This window comes from Phalacrocorax aristotelis, chromosome 5 (assembly GCF_949628215.1).
Source record: "Phalacrocorax aristotelis chromosome 5, bGulAri2.1, whole genome shotgun sequence".
NCBI classification, from domain to species: Eukaryota; Metazoa; Chordata; class Aves; order Suliformes; family Phalacrocoracidae; genus Phalacrocorax; species Phalacrocorax aristotelis.
Genome location: NC_134280.1, coordinates 22,109,034 through 22,136,500, shown reverse-complemented (window position 1 = coordinate 22,136,500; position 27,467 = coordinate 22,109,034). Strand labels below are relative to the sequence as shown.

Below are 27,467 nucleotides of genomic sequence, written 5' to 3'. Positions count from 1 at the left end.
TTACATGCTTGCTTTCATTGCATAGATTACAAACCTGTAGGTCTCATGGTCTACTTTGTTTTCATAAGGAGTAGGCTTAATGGGGAATTGGAGAGATTGCTACTTGCTTTGTCTTCCTGTTTGCATTTGATAAGAGTTGAAGTTTCTGGTGAGTGAATCACCACCTGGAATACAGTGTTCTTTCCCAGAAACCCTGATGATATCCCAGCTGATTTCACTGTGAGTAGGGGTAAGACCCAAGCTGGACACAGAGAATGAAATTAAGCCCTTTATAAACAGGCATAAAGTCCCTTGAAACTGGTGGTGCTTGTGACTTGAGTCAAATCTGATTTGTCTAATACAGTTCAATCCAAATGCAGTCTGCAGTAGGGCAGATAGTGGAGGCCAATGTTGTACTTCATTGCTCTTGAACATGTATGAGGATAAGATCTGATGGATAATGGATAACTGTTGAAACTTCTTGCAATAGAAGATTCTTTTTGAGGATTTTTATGGAGTTGAATAAATAATAAAAAATTTCATAATGTTTCAAAATGTTTTATCCCTTTCCACTCTTGCTACACTTTGGCACTGCTTTTCTTTTAAGATGTTCCTATAAATGTCTTATGCTAGGCAAGAATCAATGCGTGATCTGAGCATGATGCACTTAGAGCCCAATGGCTGGTGTATCAAGATGGATGAGTCCAGGTGCTGGTCATGGTTTATCTCACTTATGTGGCTCCTATCTTTATTGCCAAAATAGGATGGATGTCATGCTAAATAATTTTGTACTCTAGGCCTGCTAGCACTTCCCTGACGGTACTGTAGGGAGCTCTCTGCTTCCCCCTTGCTTTTACTGCTGTACTAAGGTGCCTGAGAGGTCTGCTTTCTCTTTGAGGGAAGAGATCATGCTAGAAGATAGGCTGGAGAAAGGAACTCCTAAAGGAAAAAGGGATATAGGGATTGGAATTATTCTTGCTGGTCTTGACTTAACTGCAGATATGGTAGATGTTACCCAGCACACCTTAAGTTTGGGATATTTGCTTCCCCAAGATAAAAGCTGTCTGTGTTACAAAACCGTTGCACATAATTCTGCACAGCTTGATATGTAACACTGCCTTTGCAGAATAAATGCTCAAGGATAAATCTTGCATGACGAATAAATTGCCTCTTGCTCTCCTCAGCTCTTTCAGGTAAGGCAGAGAGATAATGTAGAGTCTGCTAATGTGCAGACCTAGCAGAAAAATGGATCTTTTTTCCTGCATTAGGCATGTCATCAGAGGAGATACTTGAGACAACTCTATTACAGGTGCAGTTGAATCAATAAGGCATATTCTATTTTATCCCAGATAACTCCTCCTCTTCCATTTCATAAATTCCTATTTTTAACAAGAGAAAAGTAAGCCAATATTATTCAGTAAAATGTTTCATGTCATATGGATCTCCTTTTCTGGCACATTGCTGCTTGAATAGGCCAGCTACAGCAGTTTTAAGAAGGTTTTTTTACATATTGTTTTCACTTAGGGCAGTGCAGATTTCTTTGGAAATCTATGACAATCAAGTAAATGAGAAAGTAGAATGCTTCTAATTAAGATAATCAAGTTACATGAAATCCACCCTACTAATGCTAATAGCTATATATCTCCAAGCTGTATATTAATTAAACACCATGTAAGTGTTGCAATTAGACGCAGGCTGCTATGGTGAAAATTATTGGAGGGGGTTTTACTGTATATGAAACTCTCAGTTGTTTTAAAGCATCTTGTTATGATTTGTAAGGTTGCTGTGTTGCTGCATACACTCCCGGGATGCCTGAGGACTTTGTAGCAGGCTTCAGCTGCTTCTGAAACAGGTGACCCAAAGAAAATACACTTTGGTTTGCAAAAGCTATGTTTCTTCTCAGGGGTGTGGGTTATTTTCCTATTGATTTAATGAATGAGTTTGGATTACTGAGCTTTGAAACCAGGAGTCGAAGAGGTTGGATATTTCATTCTACATACAAAGGGGAGAATGGAGAGAGGGGAATTATTCTGACTAGTTCTTACAATAAAAGGGACTCTGCCCTGCTTTTGTATCTTGTTTTGTATTTCTATTTTGATGGGATGACTCTGAGGTTGCGCAGGCCTTCCTAGTGCATGAAACAGCATCTTAATATATTTGTACTGGGAGATGAATACTTCACGAGACTAACTTGGATAATCTGGGTGTATTTGGATTGAGCTTCTCCATTTATTTCCTGATGCTACTGTTGGGCTTGGGGAAGTAGAAGGCTCTGTCAGGGTCAGCATGTGACTCTAAGAGGCCAGGGGAGGACCCCTTCCCTCTGTATGGGTACCCTCCCGTCAGTCACGCAGCGACTTCAAAGTGACTTTATTGTGGTTTTGAGAGATGTGGGTTTTGGGACATCCATGCTTTCTTTTTTTCTCCTGTGTGTAGCTTTTGATGGCTGCAAGCATATGCATTAAAGTACCATGGAGGTAGCGGAAGAATCATGTTGCAGGGCCAAGGGAGTCAAACAGCTTTACCACCTCAGAAATGCCAAACTTCAGTCTCGTTAGCTGGGGATGCCAAAGCAGCTGAATAGGGCAAAGAAGATGATGAACCCATCTGCTGATTTGCCAGATATACCCATGGCTGTTTTAAGATTAAGTCTTCGGAGTCAAATGAAGTAGCACACTTGATCAGTGTGGGCATCAGCTTGAGGAAGTTGTTGTATGAATAATGAGTAAAAGTAGTATTTTTCTTGTGTTTATTTTTTCCAATTATTTTTCTAAAATCTGCCTTTACAGCACAATATCCTTCCTTATGACAAATGAGCCTATTCACTGGTACTGTGTTTTCAGATAACACCATTTACATTTCTAGAAAGAAGTGAAGAAGAAAACGGTACAGGACACCTTCAGATCTTCATTTGACTTTGTTCTTAATTTTTTTTTTATTATTTGACATTTATACAAAAAAATAGTATCTTGATTAGCAGCTTTGCTGGCAATCCCACAAAACTGTAAATAATACTTTAATCTAAAAGAATGCACTCCTACAGACACTATAGATAAAACAATATATACAGTTTAGACAAATAAATACATAAGTACAGCCAGTCATATATAATGATACACCTAAAATTCGGTTACTGTTGACAAGCTTTTCTAGTTAATTACACTCTTCATTTACAAATTGCCATTGCCATCTACATTATAAAGACAAAAAAAAAATCTCAAGAAAGAATCAAAACCAATACTTAACATTATTATTAGGAAAGATGGAAAACGAACCTTGAGACTTCTGTTTAAATACTCTCATGATTTTAGCAAAAAAATGCTTTTGTGAAAAACTCTTCCTAAAGAGAAACATTTCCCCTCTAGGTTCTTTGCTCAATGTGCTTTGTTGATATATGTTTTGGAATCAAAATGTGATTATAGTCACACTTTTGAAGTGACTAGAAGCTAGCATGTCATAACGAAGTTGTCGTTTATCCCATGCCTAGTGAAAAAAAATGACTTTTGAGTAACATAAATATTTATTTTGGTTAAAGGAAGCCCAATGCAAACACTAGTTTGTTAGCAGTACCCAACGTGGCACAGATGCTACTGGGCAGAAGGGGCAATAAGTTGTCCCTATGAGTAGATGTATTGCTCCCTTTCTAGCTCTGGGTTGCAATACTGCAGTTTCTGAGCAAAGATAAAATAATACAGCTGTTAAGCGTAAGAAGCTAGTGACGTCTACTATCAGAAAAGTAATAGAAGTAGAAAATTAGGCTTCTGTTGTGTTCTTTTAAATTAACTTGACAATAAAAGGGTGAAAAAAACCCTTGTACGTTCAAAAGTTAGGGCACACATGCTTAAGGCTCTTGAAACACTGGACAAATATAATGCCTAACTCATCTCCATGCATAACAGAATACTACATAGCAAGCAGACTCTACACATATATACAGCTGAATACAGAAGAAAATGCCTTAGAAATATGTACATCAGTTCCAAGATGAACATTTACATTTCTGTTGAAGATCCATCTATTTATAAATGGCAGGAAATACATTTTTTCAGATACTATTTTCAAGGTGTAGCTTCCAATCATTTATGCAGTCTACTTGTACTAGGAGAAATTCAAGGCTACCATGCTACTTGAGCCCTGAGGTATCTGGATTAGGAGCCCTGCTGTCCTCTTGGTTACTAACCAAAAGCCACAGAAGTGTCAGCAGGAGGAGTAAGGCCACCAAATCCATTTGGTTGTGGATTCAGAAACCCCAAATTACTGCACAGTGCAGAGGGATAGCGGAAGTGATTGCAGCCTGTGGGTTGAAATTATTACAAAGTGTGTTCCCAGTAGGACGGCATCTATGCTGTCTGATTTACCTGAGGGCTGGGGATGAATTCCACCCTTTTCCCTTCCTAAACTGCATATTCTGGGGCTTGGGTAAGGAAAGCTGAACTTCATCCAATCAGCGTGTGTGTGTTACATTCATCTATGCAATTAGCTGGACCTTGTTTAGCTAGAGTTCTGAGTCTGACAGGAAGCAAGAACAACTTTAACAAGGACTAGGTCAACTAGGGAAGGATAAATCTTAATTATGCTGCAAGAGATTCAGCATTGTTATACAAAATTACCAATTTTCATTCATGAAGGATGCACAAGCTCCTGCTGATTAGCAGTAACTCCTGGGCTATCTGTTGTGTAGCTTTACCTTTAGATCTGAAGTAGATTTTTTTGAGACACCTACTACTGCTTGTGGCTTGGAAGCCAGGTATGCTTTACCTTATTTACAAGTAGTTCCTTTCAAAATGATAGCACTGCATCTGTGATTAAGACTAACAATTTGTCGTGAAACTGCAAACCTTTTGGGGTAACATCTTCATTCCTCTGTTGCGGTTGTAAAGTGCTATGTACACCTATGGTAAAATCAGGTCAGAGTTTTCCTTTAAATTCTTATTCAGTTAATTTCTGACAATTTTATAGACATCCTGAAAAACATAGACTTAATAGTTTTTCATATGTTACACGTAATGCTAGCTGAAATGAAACCTGTGTGTGTGCTGTGGATGGTGTGAGTAATCTACAGCTAATATCTGGTGAGTTTTGCATCTTTGTAGCTTGTTTGCGAATTCTTCATTCCATGCTATTAGCTGAGCAGTGTCATATTTTAGCTCTTTATTAGAAGGTGGTGCTGAATAGAGATGGCTTGAATTTATTGAAGAATTTGCCAGGAAATAATTTTCGTGGCATTTCACTAACATTCATATTCAAAACAAGTACCGTATGAAACTTGAACAAAATTTTGTGCATTGATTTCTGTGGCATGGTCTGCGGATCTCTTGAGCAGGACCTTAGTGAGTATTGGCTCTGTGATGAGTAACCTGGGAGCTGCAGATTTGTAACAAAGGCTAGAATTTGTATTTAATAGGTGATTCTTAAAAGCCCTCTATTTTGCTGTAAAAGTTGTATGTAACTTATGTACTCTGCCTAATGAACAGAAAATTGATTGCATTCTTTCACTGGACAAAATTCTACTTTTCTAAACCATTAAAAATCTGGTAGAACCTCATTCATACATGTACTGTAGCAAAAAGTAGATGAGCTTACTCTTAAAAAGCTGCTTTTGTGTTACTTTTTTAGGTAAATAGTGTACTGACTGAAGAAAGATTGAAGAAATACGCTGCTTATTGACATATTTATTGTTCAATATAGTCATATATTGCTATGCAAGACACTTAGTGGAGAGATCCACTGATACTAATGAGAAACATTGCACTTTGAAATTAAAAGTTTAAAAGTATTCATACTTCTATCATGTATTTTTAAGATAGTTTTTCATACATCTCTTGCCTTATTTCACCTACAGATTCTACTTAATTTTAAAATTGTATTAGATCTTTTAGGGGCCACTTTAGGCAGTGGAAAGAAATGGGGTGTCTTCTGAAATAATTTAAAGGAATACCATTTGGTGGATAAAAATATACTTCAGTGTCTCCATTTGTTTCTAAGGCCTATGAGACTTTGATGTTCTTACTTGTCTAAATTCTGCTATTATACCATCAGCAAGCTGTTTAGGAATTGCACACGTTGTACTACAAAATATACATGTCAGGTGTATAAGGTCAGTGCAAATGTATGCTGCTCAATTTATTAACAAAGCTCTATTTAGAGATGGTTGTAGGGTGTCAAAAAAGGAATAAAAGTATATTTGTAATTCTTCATTTCTTAGGACCTGAGTCTTATCTCAGAGGCTGGGGCATGAACTGTTAAGCTGTTCATGATAGTTTATTACTGTCTTTTTACATACAGATGCAGTAGCTGATATGTGTTAAAGAGGATAATACACAAAATCTGAGATTTGACTCTAGATCCTTTTGGTTGGTATAATGTTCTTATGAAAACAGCCCAAAGTCTGTAAATCAGTAGTCAAAATGAGAATGAAAAATCAGTCATTAAAAATCCTTTCACAGTTAATATCCCACAGTTAAACCTGTAAATTAGCAGATCACTTCGTCAAAAAATAACCATACTAAACCAAAATTTTAAAAAAGGTATTTACATCTGTAAAAATCTTAACATCTAAGATGTTTCTTGCTGGACATGTCATTCCAAATTCTGTGCATTTCTTCTGGTGTTATCTGGTGCACTGTGATCACCCTGCGGTACCTGCACAAGCTGTAAGCCATTTTCCAGTGATTGAAGCCACTGTTTTGGAAAGGGTGAATGCCCAGCTTCCGCAGACAGAGTCCAACGTACACGTCTTCAAGATGAAGAAGTCTGGTATGAAGGGAGGTTTTGTAAATCAGTTCTGCTACGTCAGCTGAAAATATGTAGCCCGTGCCTGAACAAAAGGGTGGATAATTGCTGTCAGGATACAAATCTCTTGGCATGTACCACTTACTGCGAACATCTCGTATTGGTCCTCCATTTATAACGTATCCTGTGAAGTACCTTCTCCTTGGCTTAGTGTTAGGTTTGAGCAGCTTATAAATAAGATTATCCATATTTACAAAAATGTCACTGTCTGTCTTCATAACATACTTTGCTTTTGAACAAAATGTTGCTACCCACCTCATCCCCATCAATGTCTTTAGAGTGAGGTTATGATAAGAGTCGATAAAATCCTCCACGATAATATCATGAAAAATTTGGCTTTCTTGCTCTACCATTTGATTTAACACAGGATCTGCATTTTTTCCAAGAAGAAATAGTGTGGCAATTTTAATGCCTTTAAAGTTGTTTTCATCTCCCCATGTTTCTCGAATGGCTTGCCTTGCATCAAACTCTTTGTGAGTTGTGCTGATAAGAATGACCAAGAAAGGGACACTTTTCTCACATTTGTTGGGTTCATTGATAAGAAAGTCAAAGGAATGTGGATTTATAGGTCGAGTTCTTATGTTGCCAAAGGAAACATTTTTTCTGGCTATAGATATGCTACTGAGCTGTCTGTGGCCAGTGTAGGAAGAAGTAGGGCGAGTTATACTTAAGTACCAAAGAGCGCTTGCCCAGCAAACTACTGTCAAAACATATAAGCATGAAACCTTTGAAGCCATTGTTCCTCTAGCTCTTCTATTCCGTGTGATGAATAAATAGCCTTCGTACCATGAGTGCACCTATGTCCCAGAAAGGCAGCATATTATTAATGGAACTTGAAAGTTCGATATAGAAAAGTAACTCTGTAATCATTCATGGATCTCAAATAGGAGCTATTAACCCTGATGATACTCAGCTTTTCTTCTCTTACTAGCAGTGGCTTCCATTTCTTGGAATTTTCTGTTATTTCTGAAAAATATGAAGAAAAATTTTCCGTTGCTAGATCATAAAAGCCTAGGGCAAGAAAAATTAGCTTAAATATGACTGGCCATTAATAAGCTAAGTGTCTTAATGCATTTCTTGGCTATTCTTTCTTTTTCTCATAAGGATACCACAGTGCAAGATAGTGTACTAGAATATAGCAGTATAACTGAAGTAATGCTTTTATGATTACTATCTACAAGAAATTATGAATATATAAAAAAGTTAAGCACACATAGCATGTTGACTATTTAGGTAATTTTAAAGATATATGAAAATAATTTTCTGGTTTCTAGCATTTTCATGCTTCCTAGCATTTTTTTCTGGACAATCTTTCAAAATATGCCACGGAACATTTGAAAACTATTTAATGAATGAAAATGTACTTTAGGTTTAATAGCATCAGTGGCAACCATGCACATGAATACTACAGATCCCATTTGGTCTAAAAGCTAACAAGAGCATGCTTTGATGGAAATCGGACAGAATGGGACTGATTGGTAAAGGTACAGGAGAGAAGAGAGATACGTATGCCATCTTACCCATGTAAAGATCAGTGCCCGAGTAGACTCCATAGAAGTCTAGAAATAAATTAACACATTTCAGTTACTCTTGTTGGCTTCCTTCTCCTCACCTCACAAACCAACCTTTACTTTTCATGAGCAAATATCATTTGTATACCATGTAAGAAAAATCACAATGGCAGCCTACTAACGGTGTCACTCTGCTGGCCGGCATGCAGAGCACTTGCTTGCGCAGCTGGGTTCCTGCACCGGCAGCCCTTCCTCACTGCTGTGCCAGTCCTGCCTCCAGCACTAGGGAGTTCTGAGGCTTCTCTGGATCTAGGGAATGTGCCAGCCCTGTAGCTTCCTTTGCTCTTAGCATGTTTCCTGGGAACCAGTTCTGTTTATCATCATTTCATTGAAATGAGACAAGCTGCATTAAGCTTGCTGGATCAGTGCTGACTCCTCCAAGGCACACCAGTAGCTGGAGAGTGCCTGTAGGCTCCACATTTCTGGGTTTTGCCATTGCTTCAGAGCTAAAGGATAGTAGAAATGCGCAACAGATGAGCTTTACACTGCAGTCTGAAATATTTAATATTTGTTTGGATAGAACAAAACCTATATGGATTCAGATAAAAACATAGAAGCCCTGTCTTAGAAATGTCCTTTCTGTTTCCACACACCTTTGACACGTTGCCTGGATTACATCAAAATGCTTTTTAAGGAGCCCATGCCTCCTCTGCATTGGATATGTGTAGTCTCTTTCCTTTCTCCAAAAGCAGATGAGAGTGTGGCCCTGGATGTGACCCCTTGGCAGGGTCCCCTGCCAGGTGATCTGTTGCTTAGGGTTTGTGCAGACAGGCATCCCCCCACACCAGGCAGGCTATCAGAGTTAGAAGACTGTTACTCTGTGTCACAGACTGTTATTCTATATAACACTGAGTTATAAAACCAGCTGAGAAACAACCTTAACATTTGCTAAATATATACAGACTGTAGGCTCCTTATAGATTCTTATAGCTAGTGCTGTCCTGCTAGTCTTCATTATGTGCACTTTTAGGTATTTAATGACCAAAACCCACATACCCCTCTGCCCTTTCAGGAAATAGGAAAATGTGGATTTGTGGCCTGTTCCAGAGCTTTATCCGTTTCAATAGGTTTTGCCCTATAACTGGGGCAATTTAATGAGGTAGAGTGTGACTGTGATCTCCTTTGCTACTTGTCACAGGACTTGGGCTTAGTGATCTTTTCCCACCAAGCAGTAGCAGTAAACGTTTGGGAGCAGTATATTTAAGTGAGGCCTTTAATCGCCACATAGAGCTGCAGGTGTTGGCACGCACAGGTACAACCTTGTAAATAAATACAGTTGTGGTAAGTATATACACAGATACTTCTGTAACGCCTGGAGAGGGTATCTGTCCTGCTGTAACAGGCCACTGGGGTCACTGGGACTCAGTTCTGAAAAAGGCAAAACACATCCCTGACCTGGTAGGGTTTGAGTTTGGTGTTTTGGTTTTTTTTTTTTTCCTGGCTTTGTTGTGAATCCCCAACAGCCACCCCCACCGGAAATGCCAGTGGGGAAAAACACCAAGTGTGAAATGCCGTAACATAATGAAAACAGGAGTGTAAGGTCTAGAAGACTGTTAATAAAGAAATACAGCAGTCATGGATTTGAGATGTAGAGTGGGAGCTGTGTAGGTCAGTGTATTTAACGGACTCCAGCATTAAGGTCTCGCAAATACTTCTAATACTCTGCAAATGATTAATTGTTTTAGGAAACCGTATACTACATTCTCTAAACATGTATATTCTACATCTTTTCTTTAATAAAGGCAGGTGCATTAGTTACTCTGCAGATATCTGAGGGAAAGGAAAATTGTAACCAGTGCTTCTTACAAACTGCAAAATTACATAGAACAGCTTTTTCAATCCAGCAATGTCATGGCTGTGATGTCCAATATAGTGTGCTCTGAAAGGATTAGAACCAATAAAAGCCTTACACCATTTTGAAGAAAGATTGCAAGCTATTGTAGGAAATTATTTGCTCAGTTATGAAATCTACAGAAAACTGTTGGTCCAGGATGAATATTTCTTATATTGGTCCTTGGATTGCTGTCTCTTGAAATAAGTTTATCTTTTTCTGTTGTGTGTTTGGTTTGGGTTGGTTTGGGGTTTTTTGTTTGTTTGGTGGTGGTGGTTTTGCTTTTTCTTTTTAAAGACACATAACAGTTTAGATGGTGTTCTTTTGTTTGGAGTGTTTTCCACCATCCCTGTGGTAATTTTTGAGCAAAGTGCAGGTGAAGCCATTAAGAGTGAACTGGCTGTAGTTTTCCTGACAAGTGAAATTTTAGATGAGATGTAATTATTTTTCAGGAAGACTTGGGGGTTGGGGGGTGGGGAAAGCTCCCTGCTTTCCTGTGATGGGTGTGTCTGCTATTCTCACTCTGCTGTGAGGCAGATGTGAAGATTAACGTTCACATTCTTGAGCTTTTTGCTGTATATGGGGAACAGATTTGGAAGAAAATAGCACAAACAAAATTGGCAAATAGTGCAAATACAAAAGAAAATGTCCTGATGAGTCTTGGTCTGCAGTTTATTTGAGATTATTGTCACCTTCGGGACTGATCTCTCACTCTTCGTAGGATCACAGAGGAGGGGGTTAGGTTAGGAGCTATGTCATGTACTTTTTTGGCCATAAGGCAAATGCTTCTACAAATTATTTCTGGCAACATTTTTCCTGCACAGGAATTCCAATAATGTTTAGCTTGCACAAGCAAGAAAATACATAGCTTGATTAGGTAGGGAAACATGGACTAAGTGGTGAAATATGTGTTTTGTGACAATTTAGCAGTCAAGAATTTCAGAGGTTGCCGAGCTCTGTTAATAAAGATGATGCTAATTCATCAAGAACCTAAACAAGTGCCTAACTCAGACTTCCCTAGAATTACTCTGTCTTGAACGTGTCTTGCAAAAATATTCACAGTATAAAGTCTGTGACAGCAAACCTTTTCCTTGTCATGTGTTGTGACCACGATGGACAGTTATAGGCTCTTTTGTAAAGACAGGCAGGGTGAAAGAGGTGGAGGAGTCGCACTCTACATTAAGAAAAACCTCAAATGTATCAAAGTCAACTATGGTGATTGTGACTGCTCTATCAAATGCCTCTGGGTTAAAGTCAGAGGGGTCATCTCCAAGCACGACCTCACAGTGGGCATCTGCTCCCGACCTCTTAAGCACGGTGACGTTGCCAATGAAGCAATACTTGGGGCACTAAAGCAGCTTCTGGCCAACAGAACCTGGTCCTTATGGGTGACTTCAACTACCCAGACATCTGCTGGAAGAAAAATATGGCAGCTCGCATGTCATCCAAGTTCCTAGAATGTGAGAGGACTGTTTCCTCATACAATTGTTAGATGTGCCAACCAAGAACGAGGCACTGCTGGAATTGCTATTCACAAACCAAGAAAACAGGCTTTGTAATATCTCGGTTAGTGATAGCCTTGGCTGCAGTGATCATAATATTGTGGAGTTCGGGATCCTGCTGAGCATGCTGAAGGTCAGTACTAAGACAAGGGTTCTAGATTTTAGAAGAGCAAACTTCAGTTCACTCAGAGCTCTGTTGAGAGGAATTCCATGGGATGCTTCCATGGAAGATAAAGGAGCTAGTGAGTGCTGGGGGTTCTTCAAGAACTCTTTCTTGGAAGCACAAAACCAGCTTATCCCCTATAAAGGAAAGGGAAGTAAAGCGGAGCAAGAGGTCCCCTTTGCTCAACCATGAACTCCTGGGTCTATTCAAATCCAAACAAGAAGCATACCAGAAATGGAGAAGTGGAAGATTATCCATCGAGAGCTACAAGGGCATTGCCAGAGTGTGCAGAGAAGCAGTTAGAAGAGCAAAAGCCCAGCTTGAATTGAAACTGGCCGTAGGCATCAAAAATACAAAGAAAGGCTTCTTCAGGTATGTCAACCACAAGCAGAAAGAGAAGGAAAACATAGGCCCACTGTTAAATAGAATAGGAGAGTCAGTCACCAACAATGCTGAAAAGGCAGAGGTTCTCATCACTTTCTTCACCTCTGTCTTTACCAACACTGTTGGGTCCCAGGCTTTGGGAATGAAATTCCCAGTTGATCCAAACATAGACCCACCATCAGTGAAGGAAGAGTTAGTATGTGAATTATTACAGGAGCTTGACCCCTACAAATCAATGGGCCCTGATGCCATCCATCCGATGCTGTTGAGAGAGATGGCTGATATCACTGCAAGGCTACTCTCCATAATCTTCAAGAAGTTGTGGAGAATGGGGGATGTTCCAGAGGACTGGAGGAAGGCAAATGTTACCCCTATCTACAAGAAGGGCTTGAGGGAGGATCCGGGTAACTATAGGCCCATCAGCCTTACTTCAATCCCTGGGAACGTTATGGAATGAATCCTCCTGGGGGCCATCACAAGTCAAATAAAGCACATTATTGGGAAAAGCCAACATGGCTTCACTAAGGGCAGATTGTGCTTGACAAACCTGGTGGCCTTCTATGACAAAGTGACTTGCCTGGTTGACATGGGGCGGGCAGTGGACATTGTCTACCTCGACATCTCCAAGGCTTTTAATATGGTCCCCCACAGTCTCCTGCTGGAGAAATTAATGCGTTATGGCCAGACAAGTGGTCTGTGCAGTGGGTGGGGAATTAGCTGACAGGCTGCACCCAAAGGGTGGTGGTAAATAGCTCTTTTTCAAAGTGGCAACCTGAAACAAGTGGTGTCCCCCAGGGAATGATATTGGGCCCAACGTTATTCAACATCTTTATAAGTGATCTGGATAACGGCATCAAGTGTAGCCTGATGAAGTTTGTGGATGACACCAAGTTGAGTGGGGAAGTAGACACTCCAAAAGAGAGAGCTGCTCTGCAGGGAGATCTGGATAGGCTGGAAGAGTGGGCCAGCAAGAACCTTATGAAGTTCAACAAGGACAAGTGTAAGGTCTTGCACATGGGAAAACATAATCTGGGAGTGCAGCACAGACTGGGATCCACCTGGCTGGAGAGCAGCTCTGTGGAAAGGGACCTGGGGGGCCTGGTGGACAGGAAGCTCAACATGAGCAAACAGTGTGCTGCTGCGGCCAAAAAGGCCAATAGGATGATGGGTTGCATCAAAAAGGGCATCGCCAGCAGAGATCAAGAAGTCATTATCCCGCTCTACTCAGTGCTTGTCAGGCCACACCTGGAGTACTGTGTACAGTTCTGGTCCCTGCTCTACAAAAAAGATGTGGACAGGCTGGAAGGGGTCCAGAGAAGGGCCATCAGGATGATCAAAGGACTGGGAAGCCTGTCATATGAGGATAGGCTGGGAGAGCTGGGTTTGTTCAGCCTTGAGAAAAGGAGGCTCAGAGGGGATCTCATCACCATGTACCAGTACTTAAGGGGTAGCTACAAAGAAGATGGAAGTTCCCTTTTTACAAGGAGTCACATGGAGAGGACAAGGGGGAAGGGACACAAATTGCTCTTGGGGAGATTCCAATTGGACACGAGAGGGGAATTTTTCACAGTGAGGGCAGTCAACCATTGGAATAATCTCCCCGGGGAAGTGGTTGACTCGGCCACATTGGACACCTTCAAGAATTGTCTGGACAGGGCGCTGGGCCATCTTGTCTAGACTGTGCTCTTCCTAGGAAGGTTGGACTAGGTGATCCCTGAGTTCCCTTCAAACCTGTGATTCTGTGAAACTAAACTCTGCAGTCATGCAATATGCAAGACTTGTATATCAAGGATTTGAATTACAAGGAATGAAATCAGAATGTAAAATCAATGTGCTCAAATTACAGTGCGTTAAAACTTTTGTGTTAATTACTCATTTGGAAAAGAGGAGGTATAAAGTATGTGAACTAAGGTCACTACTTTCATCTAAATAACAACCAAAAACATTTAAATGCCTGCATGTTGTTGTGATTCCTTTAGCAGTTTGCCCAAAAGTTCTTCAGAACATTTTTTAACCTGGTCAATAGTATGCATGTCAAAAGCTGCCTTAATGAATTTGCTACACATTTTAATATTTAATATATTGCATTTCTAGTCCTGATACTGGTTTCAGTATATTTTCACTGTAAAGGTGACTTTTTTAAATTTTTATTTTTTATTTTGTTTTTGCCATGATGTTCTTGAACGTTGGTGTTGACCCTCTAACAGCAGGATATGCGTTGTCACAGGGAGAGCAGAAAACTTCTATCAGCTTCGGGTTTTGTCTGTTGGGATATAGGGTATCTGGGGGCATTGGCACAGACAAAGGGAAGTGTTATCTCCTTTCCTCTGGTTTGTGGGGTGAAAGAAAGCTTTTTAGCAGGGCAGTGGCAATATTAAGCTCTTTGATCCTTGTTTTTAAAAATGTTTTAATTTAATGTGTCCCTTTTCCCAACCTGGCTGTCACAGTATTAGAAATAAAAGGCTCAAGGTTTGCTACACTAGATTGTAAAAATTATAAAAAGCAAATGTTTAGTGTCATGTTTCCATGTCGTGACTTGAAGTTGTGCACTTAATTGTGCTCTTTGCAGCTCATGCTGTGCAAGCCAGAGAAGCCACCCTAGTCAGAGCACAGAAGCAGTACTGTTTAACTTCTGTAAGTAATTGACCTGATGGAGGCTGTGAGTATTCACAGCAAACCGTTTACAAGCTGACTGCACATCAAAAATAATCCTCCAGATAATGAGCATGTTTGAGAATCTTGCTAACTGTTCATGGGCAATTTTCAGGCAGACATCAAATGAGTTGGGCAAATGTTACTCGCCAACTGCAGTCTCTGCTGCGAGGTTGTTGGTCTCTTTCTTTCATGAAAGCCCATCCTATGTAAGTGCAGTTGCATTAGTGTAACTAGATCATGGTGGACGCACATGACAGAAACCACAGCTCTTGAAACCTGGCGTGTTGCCATAGTTGTAATCCGTACCATGTTGCTATCTACTGCAGAGGCATAATGTAGGTGCTGAGTGGAGGCAGTCGGGATGCTGAGCCCCAGGGATGACCCCAGGTGAGAAGCCAAGGGAGGCTGCAGCTGCTCACCCTGACACCCAGGAGCCTGTTAGGCAGAGCACGACCAAGTCAAATTAACACGGTGCATCTCTGCCAAAAAGTGCCTATTCTTTTCCCTGAAAAAAGAAGACGGGATGCAGCTGCTAAATTATTTAGTAAATGTAGCAAACTATTCTCATTTTCCCTGGAGAGAGATTTTTGTAAGAGTTTTCTATGATCATGGCTTTAATCTGTACATAGACCAAGACACTGAAATATCTTCACCATTTATGAAGTCCTTAAATTGCCTGAGGAAAAGTCTGTGATTATTATGGAGTCTTGTTGAGAAGATAATTATCCTGAACATTAAGAACACATCTACAAAGAAATCTGGGGATGCTGTTATGTTCTTGGCTGTATGTTTTCATAGTAATTTCTTGGGAAAATTCTGGACAGATGGCATAGGTGATTTAACAGGAGATTGCAAGCTCCTCTCTGGCAACTTCATTTGAAGGTTTCTTAAATATTCTAAATGCTTTTTCTATGCCTGGGTGTAATGGACCTGAAACCAAATCAGTGCTGCAAAGGAAGACATTCCTTTCTAGAATATACATGTAGAATACATGTAGGAGCCACAGTCTTGAGTTGAGGGGAGGAAAGCGCAAGCATTCATTTCAGCTCCATGTTTTTTACAAAAATAAATTCTTTCATTTTGGGGGGTCCCAGCTGTCATATGTTAAAAGAGGCTGGCTTTTCTTCTCTTCCTTCGAAGGCAACAAGGAGAAATATTTTCTGAAAATCAGGCTATGTTTTAAGATATGCCATTTGTATATAGAGAATCATTCCTTGTTCACAGAAATATTGATGATGGGCTTTACCCTAGGCAGTAACTGAATGTGAAAGTCAGTATTTGCACAAATGATTCTTTCATACTAATATTTCTCTTTTCATTAATTCTGGTTTGCAGTTTATGCTGTATTTCATTACTGAATTGAAATAAATTTGGGATTTATAAATTATTTTTCAATATTTACTACCAGCTTTTAATGTGAATAAAAAGTCAGAATGACTGTGCATTACGGAATTTTATGAAAGCTTCTAAGTCTTGTACAGGAAAAATGAGTTTTAGAATTTCCAGTAAATATGGCCATGTCACCAAAACTTCCCTAACCTTTAAAAAGCTGCTGCGGACTCTTTTAGAGTTAAAAGCTACTCTATATGAAAGCAAATCTGCGTATGAGTGACTTTATTGTATTTTCCACTTTATATTTTTTCAGTGAATGTATCTCAATACAGGATTTTCTGTTCTTTTTCAAGAACTGCTGAGACAGCCTACATAAGACAATTAAACTGTATTTTCATTGATTTTTTTTTCTCATACTTAAGAATGAATTATGCACCTATTCTTTCTCAACAAAATAATTCGCAAATTAAAAAGTAAACAGGTTCCACCATGACTAAGCTTTGAAGTGCAGTTTTCAATTGTGGAAGATCAAACAGTTGAATGAAATATTTAGGAATATCTGGGTCAATGCAAACATCAAGTTTACCATGACTGAGGGGACTGGGATAAGCTACTGGTTAGGAAATGTGAGCTTGGCAAGGACCATTCCTTGGCTGGCAATGTACAGAGGTGGGACCTCGGTGTTGGTTTGAGCAGCCTTTCTCTCTGGTTTGGTCTGTACATCAGGAGCTTTGTAGCTATAAATTCCCATCCAAGTTTTGCAGCTCAGGAAGTATTTTCTCTGCAGAAAATATTTCTATGCTTTCTCTGAGCAGAGGCTTGAGAGCTTCTGGGTTGGGAACACACCATTCAGCGATTTTCATACTCAGGGAGTCTGGTGATAGCAATTGGCCTCAGTACCACCAGGGAGTAGCTGCCTTCTCTCATGGTGACTAGGACCCTGGTCTGCACCAAGCATGGCTATGTGGGGCTTCTGTAGCTGCATTTTCTTCCTGGCAAATCTGACTCTGAATAAAACTGCCTTGGAGAACCCCCTGTGCTGCTGGTGGAGGACAAAGTGGTGATAGATCAGGATTCAAGCTTGTCCAGACTGGATGCTGTGCCTGTAGGGGTTTGGGTATTTCATCAGAGCAAAACACTCACAGCTGTTTGCTAACCAGAAAAAGTACCAATTCCTAAAATCTTGTATGCATAGGAAATTGAAATGGGTTTTTTAATCCCATTTGGCATGTTTCATAATTACATTTTCAGTAGCTCTCTTACTGTTTTGGTAATTTTTTAAAAACAATTCTCTTGTTCATAGTCATTGTATGTTTGTGACAGCCTAGTCTTCTCTGAAGTCTCCAACAGTGCTATCACAAAGCTGACTCCATGTGGAAGGAGATGAAAGGACAGACTGTCAGATGTCTGTAGGATGGATGGATCTCTAAAGTTTTAGCAAACTGGTCATGCTTGGTCAGATATTAATCTAGAATGGTTCGTAGCTAGGTTTTACTCAACTCAAAATAATAGTAGAAATTGGGACATGCCAATCAGCAGCTCGCTCTTGTTATATTGCTGTTGCAAGTAATTTACCTTGAGCCAGTGCATGCTGCTGTTAATGGGATTTTTGCTGCTGACTTTAGTAGCAGGCATTTTAAGCTCATATGCTTTGAGCTAACTAAAGGGAAAAGAAATAAAGAACATAAAGAGCAGAATAATTTTAAGGAGAAATCTTTTTCTTTTCTCTTTTTTCTTTTCTTTTTTTCTTCCCCCTTTTAAAGTTGCCCAGGAGATGTCAAGTGTCAGATCTGTGCATTTTTTTTCCATGAATGCTTTTCGAAAACAGTTTTAAAAAACACTTTGTGACTTCATGTTGTGATAGGTCATTTGTGATTACATCAGTCATGTCCTGTTACAGCAGTAACGTGTAAATTGCATCTCAGTATGGTTAGAAACTGATGCAAATAAGGTATTTCACTTTGGGTAACCATAGCCACAGCCATTATTTTCTTTAGCTATTGTGCTGTGCTCTATTGTGAAATCTCACAGCAAGGTTCCTTAGCTCATGTCACCACCAAATTGGTTACAATATTTTGCATCTAATGAAAGTTTAAGACAAAAAAAAAAAAAGGGGGATTTGAGTTGTTAAAAAAATTTTCAAGGGGAAACCTTTAGAACTGCTTTAACAAAATCTTTATTACACGTGAAACAATTTTACATAATTTATTATCAGAGTCAATAGGTTAAATTACCTTCAAGCAAGGGTGTTTGAAATAAAATATACTGCTGTTCTTGCCTTAACCTTCTTAAACTTCACTACTTCCTTTGTATTCACAGCGATGCCTGTGGAACGGTGGTCTGGGTTATGACACCAAGAATAGATGACAGAGGCCTTGATTATATAGATGCCTACCCTAGTGGCACTGCCATTCCCAATTAATCTTTGTCACAAAAAGGAGGGGTAACAATTATGTGAAGACTGGAACACCTGAAATCACACAATGTCTGTGGTGATGATAACTCATTGAACTGGATAATGAATCTACTTCCCATAATACACATGCTATCGGGCATTGGAGGAAAAGTACAAACAATTAAAACTTTTGGATTTACTGGGAGAAGTTCTAAAATAGTTTGAACCTGCCCATTAAGGTATCTGTCATGATGCTTGGGGAACTTTGCTGTTAACCTCATCAAAACTGGGAGTACTTCAGGCTAGAAATATTGATTATTGCTATGTATAAATACATTTTTATAACCTCAGAGCATAGCTCTTATTGATAGAAAGTTACTGGAGGTGTTCTTCCATATCTCAGGTGTATCTATATGATACGTATATTTATTGTAATTGATAGATATAATTTACCTCTGATTGATAGAGATTTTTTTTTAAAGTCTAAAAAATAGCTAGAATTCACCTTATTTTCTCATTTTTCTCCACAGCAATGAGGCTAGAAAATTTTGTAAAGGGTCAGTTTAGGTGATCATATAATAGCATAGCTCCAACTTTTTGTACTTAAGAAAAAGATATTATCAAGATATTCAAGGAAATTGTTGGATGCAGTGACACTGTGGCTACATGAGCATTTTTTTTTCCTTTTCCCTGGAAATATTCCTCATGCTGAAGAGGTCCCAGAGCCTTGCTCTGCCTGTCCAGGAACAGGTTGCAGTTCAGTTTTGTTCATGTTGCATTACAGTAATTAATGTGAAGGTATTTTTGTGAGCATTTGTCACTGTGAGCTATTTATAAGCCAAGCTTCAAGTTTCTAATTCCCTTTGTGAAGAAGTTGTGATACATTTAATGCAAGCTGTTGCTTTCAGAGTTGCACCTGTCGCACAGAACCATAACATAAAAAAAACCCCAAGCAACCAACCAAATTACTTTTGTCTTCAACCTGGAAAATATGGCCTATAGTTCAGCCAAATTGCTTATTCTCAAATATGTGAAAAACATTTCCTAGATGTACAATTTTTTCTTTTTTCTTTGGTAATCGTTTCATCATGTTTTACGTTCCCCAGTTTATAGGAACTTCTCTGGGCATGGGTTTCTGATAGCATCGCCTTAAATCCGGCACAGACAAATAACTGCAGGTCTAACACAGCCAGGTGTGGCTGCCGGTGGCTGGCTGCACCTCCTCCCCTCCAGCTGGTAGGTGTTCCTGGGATGCTCCCCTGGCGCTTTTCCAGCTGCGGCACAGTGCCTGCAGTGCCGGCTGGGCTTTCCAAACAAGTTACTTTACAGAGAAGGGAGAGTCCTCTTGGAAAAGTAGGGTTTGCATCCTCTTTGCACTGGAATGCAAAGGAGTTGGAATGGCATTTTACTGGCTTGGGCGTTTGCCTTAAATACCTGGAGTGGTGCTTTCCTGCTGAGGAGCTAGTGTAACCGTCAGCTGGTGTACGTGCTCACGGGCCCACTGACCTGAGCACAGCTTAGTCCAGCTGAGGGCCAGCACTTCTGGCTGTTAGCTGTATATGATTGCCTTTACAACAAAGACCGGAAACATGTTTCTTTTCACTTTGTTGTAACTAAGTGGTAGATGGGGTTTTGCTTGAACTTAAAACCTACTTTTACTGGGGATTGAACAAGAAAAATTTCAGCTGCAGAAGAGGGCATTTTTTGCAAAGCTATTAACATTTGAGAGCAAGGTAGTGTCAGGCTCTTTCAACTAGCACATATGGAGCATTTTGCAGACATGACCCCAGCCAATTTGTCAGCATTTAGTTTTCTGAAGCCATGGTTGAAAGGACCTTTGCACAAAGTTACAGGTACACATTCATAGAGCATACGCTCAGTACAAGAGGCCATATCTCTTGTGGCAAGGATTTAAAAATGGGCTCATAGTAACTGGAGTTTTTTTGATGAATCGAATAAAGGAGTGCATGCTGTAATAACTTGGTAAATATATATCCTTGTGAATTCACAGGAGTAAATTTGTCCTGATTCTTCTAAGATATTTCAAAAGTGCAGCAAATTGTGTCCTCAGGTGAGACACAAGTTTGAAAGGTACTGTTTGGGATCACAAATGGGTTGCTGCCTCCTTAGCTAAACTGTAAAACCATTCTGGGTCATCAGCTATGCCTACTTAGTCCACCCTCTTCCCCAAAAGAATGTTTCTTTATTTTTCTACTTTATTCCCTTTATGAAAATTGTCAACATTGTCTATTAGTCTCAGTGAAAGAATCCTGGGTGTCCCTGGACAAAGCAGCCAGTTAACAACTTTTCCATTTGTGCTCAGATCAGAGATAAACTTGAGCCCTATGAGGGTTGTTGTAGGCAAAAATTGAGGAAGTTTTCTCACAGACTTATTGATGAACAGTTTGTGAGAATTTCTCAGTTAATAAGTCATCTCCCAGTTGGGCAGAATATTGCTGATAATCTTGGGTATCTAATAAAGCTGCAGGAAGAACTGCATTCTGGTAAAGAGTAAATCTGAATTCCTGTTTCAACTCACTTTTATCACTGATGTCATTAGAGGTGTCCTTCATGTGTACCTCTGAATTTTTCACTAGGGAGTGTAAGTCTCAAATCCTGAAGAACTGTGTGAGTAGTCAGGAATACTAACTCCAATTTCTTACACATTTTGTCTGTGGGTCTTCCTAATTAGGGTTATTTGCAGTGGCTGGTAGCTAGGGAAACAGCTAAGCAAACTTCTTCCTAATGTGTGTCTTTCTTTGCCTAAACATAACAGGGCCCATTTCTGTGGTCTCATTATGCTGCCAGCATATTTTGCTTTCTCTTTTTCCTGTTGTGACTAGGGAAGTGTAACCATTGCAATTGCAACTTTTCAGAAAAATTGGAGACTCTCCAGTTGGTTCCTCCACCTGTAATTGCATTGTCCCTAGTGGACTGATGTAGGTGTAAGCGTAGACTCATTGTCTGTATTGAAGGATTTATCGAAACATAGGCAAAGCAGTGTTGTGTAAAGGATGGCTTCTGGCATATTCAGAGTCGAAAAGCAGGGAAAGCAGTTCTCCTCCTCCTCCCAGCTTGACTTTTACTGAGACTCTACTGTGGCACAGGTAAAGCATGCGATTACAGTGCTGCTCTAAAGAAGATTTTGCAGCAACTTGTACCACAGCATTGCTCAGTGCTTTCTGTTGCTCTGCTTTGGTGTATTGTGCCGTTAGCATCACTGACACTGAGGACAGCTGCCCGCCTTGATTCTGATGCAGCTCAAGAGACAAAATTTTCTTTTTATCACCCACTTTTCTTTGGGATATGTTGGCTTCTGCTTGGATAGGAATATAATGCACTACTGATAGAAATCAGCTTTGTGAAGCAATAAGCAGTAAAAATGTTCTGTCACTGTGCCCAAGGGGAATCATATCATACCTTAGTTATCCATGTATTCAAGGCCAATCCTTAAGGAGAGAAAGAGGGTACATGAATATACCCTCTGTATAAAATATAGATTGCTCCTCTTAGCTCTCCATCTGTGGACCTTCAAGAGCTTTATAAACACAAGCTCACTGAGCAGGTGTATACCCCAAGGAGGCAGGTAATACAGTAATAAAATCTGCCAAGCAAGTTAAGGGTCCAAATCTCAATGCATACCTCAGGGTTGTGAGAATTAAATAGAGCAGTTTCACAAAGAGACATTCTTCTGGGAGACTCTTTTTCTTATAGAAGCAGCATAAGATCAAACCCTCCTTTTGATCATTTTCCAACCTTCAGGGGTGCTTAGTCCTTGAGTAGAATCAGAAGAAATTGCTATATAAATAACATGAACTCAGACCTCTGGAGGAAGGTGTTTGGCTCATAGCACGGGATTCTCCTGAGCAGGTTTAAATGCTGTGCGGATCTTCCTAAATATCCTAAACCCTTCTCTCACATTGAGCAGTATCTTTTCAGCATTATTTTAATCTGAGAGATCACTTGAAGAAAGAGTTTTTTAAAGCAGTCTGCAATCTGTGGTTGCATTTATTTCCTAGCTATTCTGATATCAAAGGCAGCACGAAGAAAAGAAGATACAAAATGCAGTAAAGCAGCTGTTGGGCCAACTGTTGTGGGATCGCACAGGCTGTGGGAGGAACACTGCTTTGCTGTGTGACCGAATGCTTGAAGTGGGAGTCTGACACAGCCAGTGTCTCCTCTGGCACTTCGTATCTACTGAGGAAGAAGGTGTGCTCTGGCTCACTTTCCTCATGGAAAAAGCCAGGAAACATAAGGGTTGATGCAAACATCAGTAATGCTTTGTCCTGCTGTTTGGGAGAAAATAATTGATTTCCTGGCACTCTCATTTAATGTAGAGTAACAGCTGCTGGAGAGACAGGGATGTCTGGCTAAACCCTGCTGGGTACACAAACGAGGACAGGCAATCCTGCCTGAGGTGTATGGGGTGAAGCCTCCCCATACTGTGTGGTTCAAGGTGAGCAGAAGACAGTCAATCTAAATGCACAAAATTTCAAATTATTTTCTGAAAGCCTTTCTTGCTACTGATGCAATGAAGAATAAAGCCCCACAGCACAGGGACGTAAATAATTTCTTGATAGTTTCTTTTTGCTATGTGGTAACAACATAACTAAGAGCTGCGCAATACTTTTAAAGAGAACTTCAACGTTCTATTATTGATTCATACTCTTAAGAAAAGCTCTCTCTTTGTGTCCTTCTCTTTGAACAAACTAATTTGCCAGTCTGTATAGCTCAGAGTTCACATACTTTGCAAAGATGCTGCCATGTGCCATTTAGTTTCCTTTCTGAAATGTGATCTTAGACATATATTTCAGAGAAAAGGAAACCAAGTGGTTGAGTTTAATTTCCCTTTGTGTGAACAACAATGGGAATAATTCCAGAGCCAGGCAGCAAGGCTGCCTGAAATGCCAACTGCAAATCACCTTTTTGGTGAAAAATGTACACAAAAGGGAAAAGAGCTCCACTTCAATTTTTCTCCCTGTCCACTGACTGGATCAATTAAACTCCAAATAAGAAGTTTTTGTGATTATTTATGTTGAAATTTTTTTTTACTTTTCCTAACTCCTATTCCTGATCATCTCCCCTCCCTCTCAACCCCATGCCTCCTGCAGAAGACGGGGGAGCAGTGGAGGGTGCTGCCAGGTGCATGGCAGGGCCAAGGCTGCGTGTCCTCAGGTCATCCCAGGCAGTCCCTTGCCTCTGGCTGGGGCATAGCCCTCCCTGCAATCAGGCACCCCTTAGTGACTGAGAGGGATTAACATGCCCTGCCTGTGGGCACAGGGAGAGAGAGGAGGAGAAAGGGGGTAACTTTGCCCCTTCTCAGCTGTTTGTGCCTTGTTTTTGGAGATGGGTACTTCAGTAGCTGAGAAATACTACATGAGGTCAAGATGGAAAACATTTCTTTGCATCTGCACCTGGGAGTTAGAGCCCCAGTGTGTGTGTAAACTGGCACTGCCACAAAAATATCCATGGCTTTGTTAACACTCTATGATTATTTTTAGTCAGATCAGTTTCCCTGTCAGATTTGCCTCATGGTCATACAGAAGCCTGGATCAGCACAGCTAAGGGACATCATCAGCCACAATCAAGAGGCTGGGACAGAACAGAGCAGACTCGTTTTTCATGGCCACACTCCTGCCTTAAATGATCATGAGAGAGCTGAGGGCTCCCCTTTTTCCTCTGGAGACTGTAGCAGTGGGCCCAAGGTTTCTATCAGAATAAGACCAAGCAAACAGCTCCTTTCTTCCTCTTGCATCATTTGCAAACAAGTAATAAAATAAAAAGCCTTTGCTTGCCTATTAAATGTTTAGGCTTAAATTTCAGTGATGACCGTAATGTTTTGGAAATCAGTTCAAACACTTACTGAGAATTTAAAAAAATAACTCCCTTTTTTCATTTTTCCATTTGTTTTCACAATGCCTAAAGAGTCTTTGTATCCTTTGACCTCTCCTGAGATCACTTTGAACTTAAACTGGAAGTCTAATTGGATTTTAGCAGGAAACTTGTTCATGCATATAGCAGCTTTAAAGGGCATGAATAGTATAGTGTTTGAGAATGTGCCGCTATCTGAAAGATTGATGTGTTTTTCTGGTTTTGATGTAAAAGGAAAACATAGTGCGGGCCTGTCACAAGCCTCTGAATCAGCCAGATTCTTTTTAGAAGCCAAAGACAGCTCTTGGCTCAGGTAGGCTATTCTCCCACACGTCACTTTGCCAAAACAGAGCGTGTGTGTTAGGACTTTTTTTGCTGTTGTTTTTTTTTCTCCAGATGGTGTAATGAGGGATCGACTGCTTGTTGCTTGCCAAGAGGTGTATAATATTGTGGCAAAATGCAATCCCAAGCTGCAGGTTTGAAGGTAGTATATCAATCACTTACTCATCAGGTTCCTACACTTCTTGCATTGAGGGTCAAACCTCTGTCATCAGGCCAAACCTATTAACAAGTTGCATCCAAATGTTTTGAGAGTGATGAAATTTGGTATGTTTTCACTCCAAATGTTGGATAAAGTGTCCACCGTTAGGATGGTAAGAGCCAATATGCAGCTGATCCCTTTTTTCTTCTGTACCTCAAACCTAAGTCACTAAATCCCTCAGGTCAGCTAAAAATAATAATGCTTTGAGTTTGCCTGTGATTTTTCCCTATAGTACATCTAAAGTAAAAGCAAGAATTATATGGTGTCACAATTTATTTACTAGCGTGGTTGTGATTAAGTCATTTATCATCTCTTGAAACACTCTTTGAGTTTGGGATTTCCCAGGAAATTTTTAAAAATAACTTCTTGTGTCTAAATGAAGTTATAATAATAGAGATGAAAATGAGATAGGATAGTTTTCCAACTGAAGGGTCTGTAGTTTTTAACCAGATTGATTTCCGAGTCTTCCATCTGTTGTTACACTTGTCTTCAAAATAAACCTGATATGAATTGCACCTTCACTAGGTAACAAAATGGCAAAATAATCCACCTTCTGGATCTTGGGTGTTTCAGCATCATTAAACACATATAGGAAAAAGTTACCCCCTGAGAGTGGCACATACACACAATTTAGTCACTGTAATCTAGAAAGCTTCCAATATAGAGAGGTTTAGAGACAAAAACAGTTGGGGGAAGTCAATCATCTCCGTCATCTTTCAGCTTTAACTTCTCTATTTGTTATAAACACTTTTTCTTAATTGGGACTGTGTTCATTCAGTCTCACAGCAATCCAAGATAGAAAAAAATTAGTGTGCTGACATTTATGATAATAAAAGCAATTTTAATATGGTGATACACTGCTTTTGCCTTTTTAATATACTACTACAAATAGTCTCTGTCATGTAGCAGGAGAGAGCAGGATATTCAGTATTATATAATATTTTAAAAATATTTCAGAATGACAGCTTGTATGAAAAACACATGTAAAAAGATTGCTTGGCCATGAGCTATAAAACATAGCAAAAATCCTCCAAAAGACAAAACCTGTTTTTAAGAGTGATCTGACAAGCTAAATAAGAGTAGGCTTGCTAATTTAGGCTGTCTGGAAGGAGCGTAGAGGAAATTTTCAGCATCTCAGTTGATATGACAACAGACAAAATCTATAAACATTCTTTAGGTGCCCTATATGCTGTATTTGGACCACCAAAAGGATTTTCTGCCTCAAACAATACCAGATTATTATTCCTGGCTGGTAGGAAAAAATCTGTAAATTATAGCTATATCTGGCACATGTGGAAGAAAAGCCATCAGACGGTATCATACATGAAAAATGGTTTCTTGGTTGCCTTGGTCAAATAACTAAAAGTTTAGACGGATCATCTTTTAATTTGAGGAATGATGAAACAAGCAGTGACAAGAACAAAACTGCAGGTTTCCAAAAGTAGATATATTGAGTTGAGAGGTAGGTCATTTGTCAGCCACCCCTGTAGATAAAATAAAATGGAAGGCAAAAAAGTTCGCTTTGTATCACAAAGCCAGAGACTGCAGCACAAGATTATGTATTCTAAGGCATCTACCTCTCTCTGTGTACACCTCTAGAGACACTGAAGAGGGTCTTAAATTTCAGCATGCTCCAGCATCTCAAGTTCTGGAGGGAGAGACTGCAGAGCGTTGTCTTTATACGGCTGACATGTGTAGCCTTGAATGCTGTCCATAAATTAGGCCCCTATCAAATAACAGTGCCTCTAGGCATTTGCCCTTTAAAAACTGCCCTTCAGAGGGAATGGGCGATCTTCTGTAGGATGGATTATGCATTTTACAGTCCTAATAATAAACCAGTCTGAAAAATAGGTACCAAAACAATTAAATCATCTTTGTTGGCAGATCTCCTTTAAGTTTCTGAAAACCTGGTGAGAGAAATGAAGTTACTTTTGCAGTATTTTTCAGACGTCGTTTAGCTGTAACTTTACCTGATACATGCAGAAAAGGAATATAGCAGGGCATTTCAGTTCTGCCTTTCTCTTCCATTTGGCAGTTGATCTTGAGTGCCCATATAACCTATTAAACTCACTTTGTTATAGCTTTACTATTGACATTTGAGATTAAATGCCAGGGAATGAAAGAAATTTTTTTAAAGACTATGAATTTTTGTTTCAATACAACTTTGTCAGGACCACAAGACTGTAACAGCCTGCTGTAGTGTGCTATTTCAATCATTTCTTTCTACCTAGGAAAAAATACCTCTGATTAGCACAGCTACATCCCTTTGTTACAAGGTTTATACAAAATTTGGCAGTGTTAATACAAATGAACTTAACGGGAGCTGTGAATATTTGGCACTATCTTGTTCCTATTTGCAGTGCTTGCTTATCTCCTCTCATCCAATAAGCTACAAAGCAGAACAACTGCTTTATGAAAGCAGTGGTGGATCTTGGTGCTACAACACTACAG

The 27,467-nt window shown here is 39.8% G+C and overlaps 1 protein-coding gene across 5 annotated transcripts in view; it reads right to left on the bottom strand.

Annotated features, from left to right (window-relative positions):
• Nucleotides 1-2,885: 2,885 nt before the first annotated feature.
• Nucleotides 2,886-27,467, bottom strand: part of B3GALT1 (beta-1,3-galactosyltransferase 1) — a 225,920-nt gene continuing 201,338 nt past the window's right edge. For all 5 annotated transcript variants that reach the window (XM_075093359.1, XM_075093358.1, XM_075093357.1 and 2 more), the window contains 2 exons: nucleotides 8,292-8,330; nucleotides 2,886-7,737 (listed from right to left, as the gene is read on the bottom strand). In XM_075093359.1, coding sequence (XP_074949460.1) covers nucleotides 6,528-7,508 — 981 coding nt within the window. In that variant the 5' untranslated portion in view covers nucleotides 7,509-7,737; nucleotides 8,292-8,330 and the 3' untranslated portion in view covers nucleotides 2,886-6,527. The remainder of the gene's footprint in view (nucleotides 7,738-8,291; nucleotides 8,331-27,467) is intronic.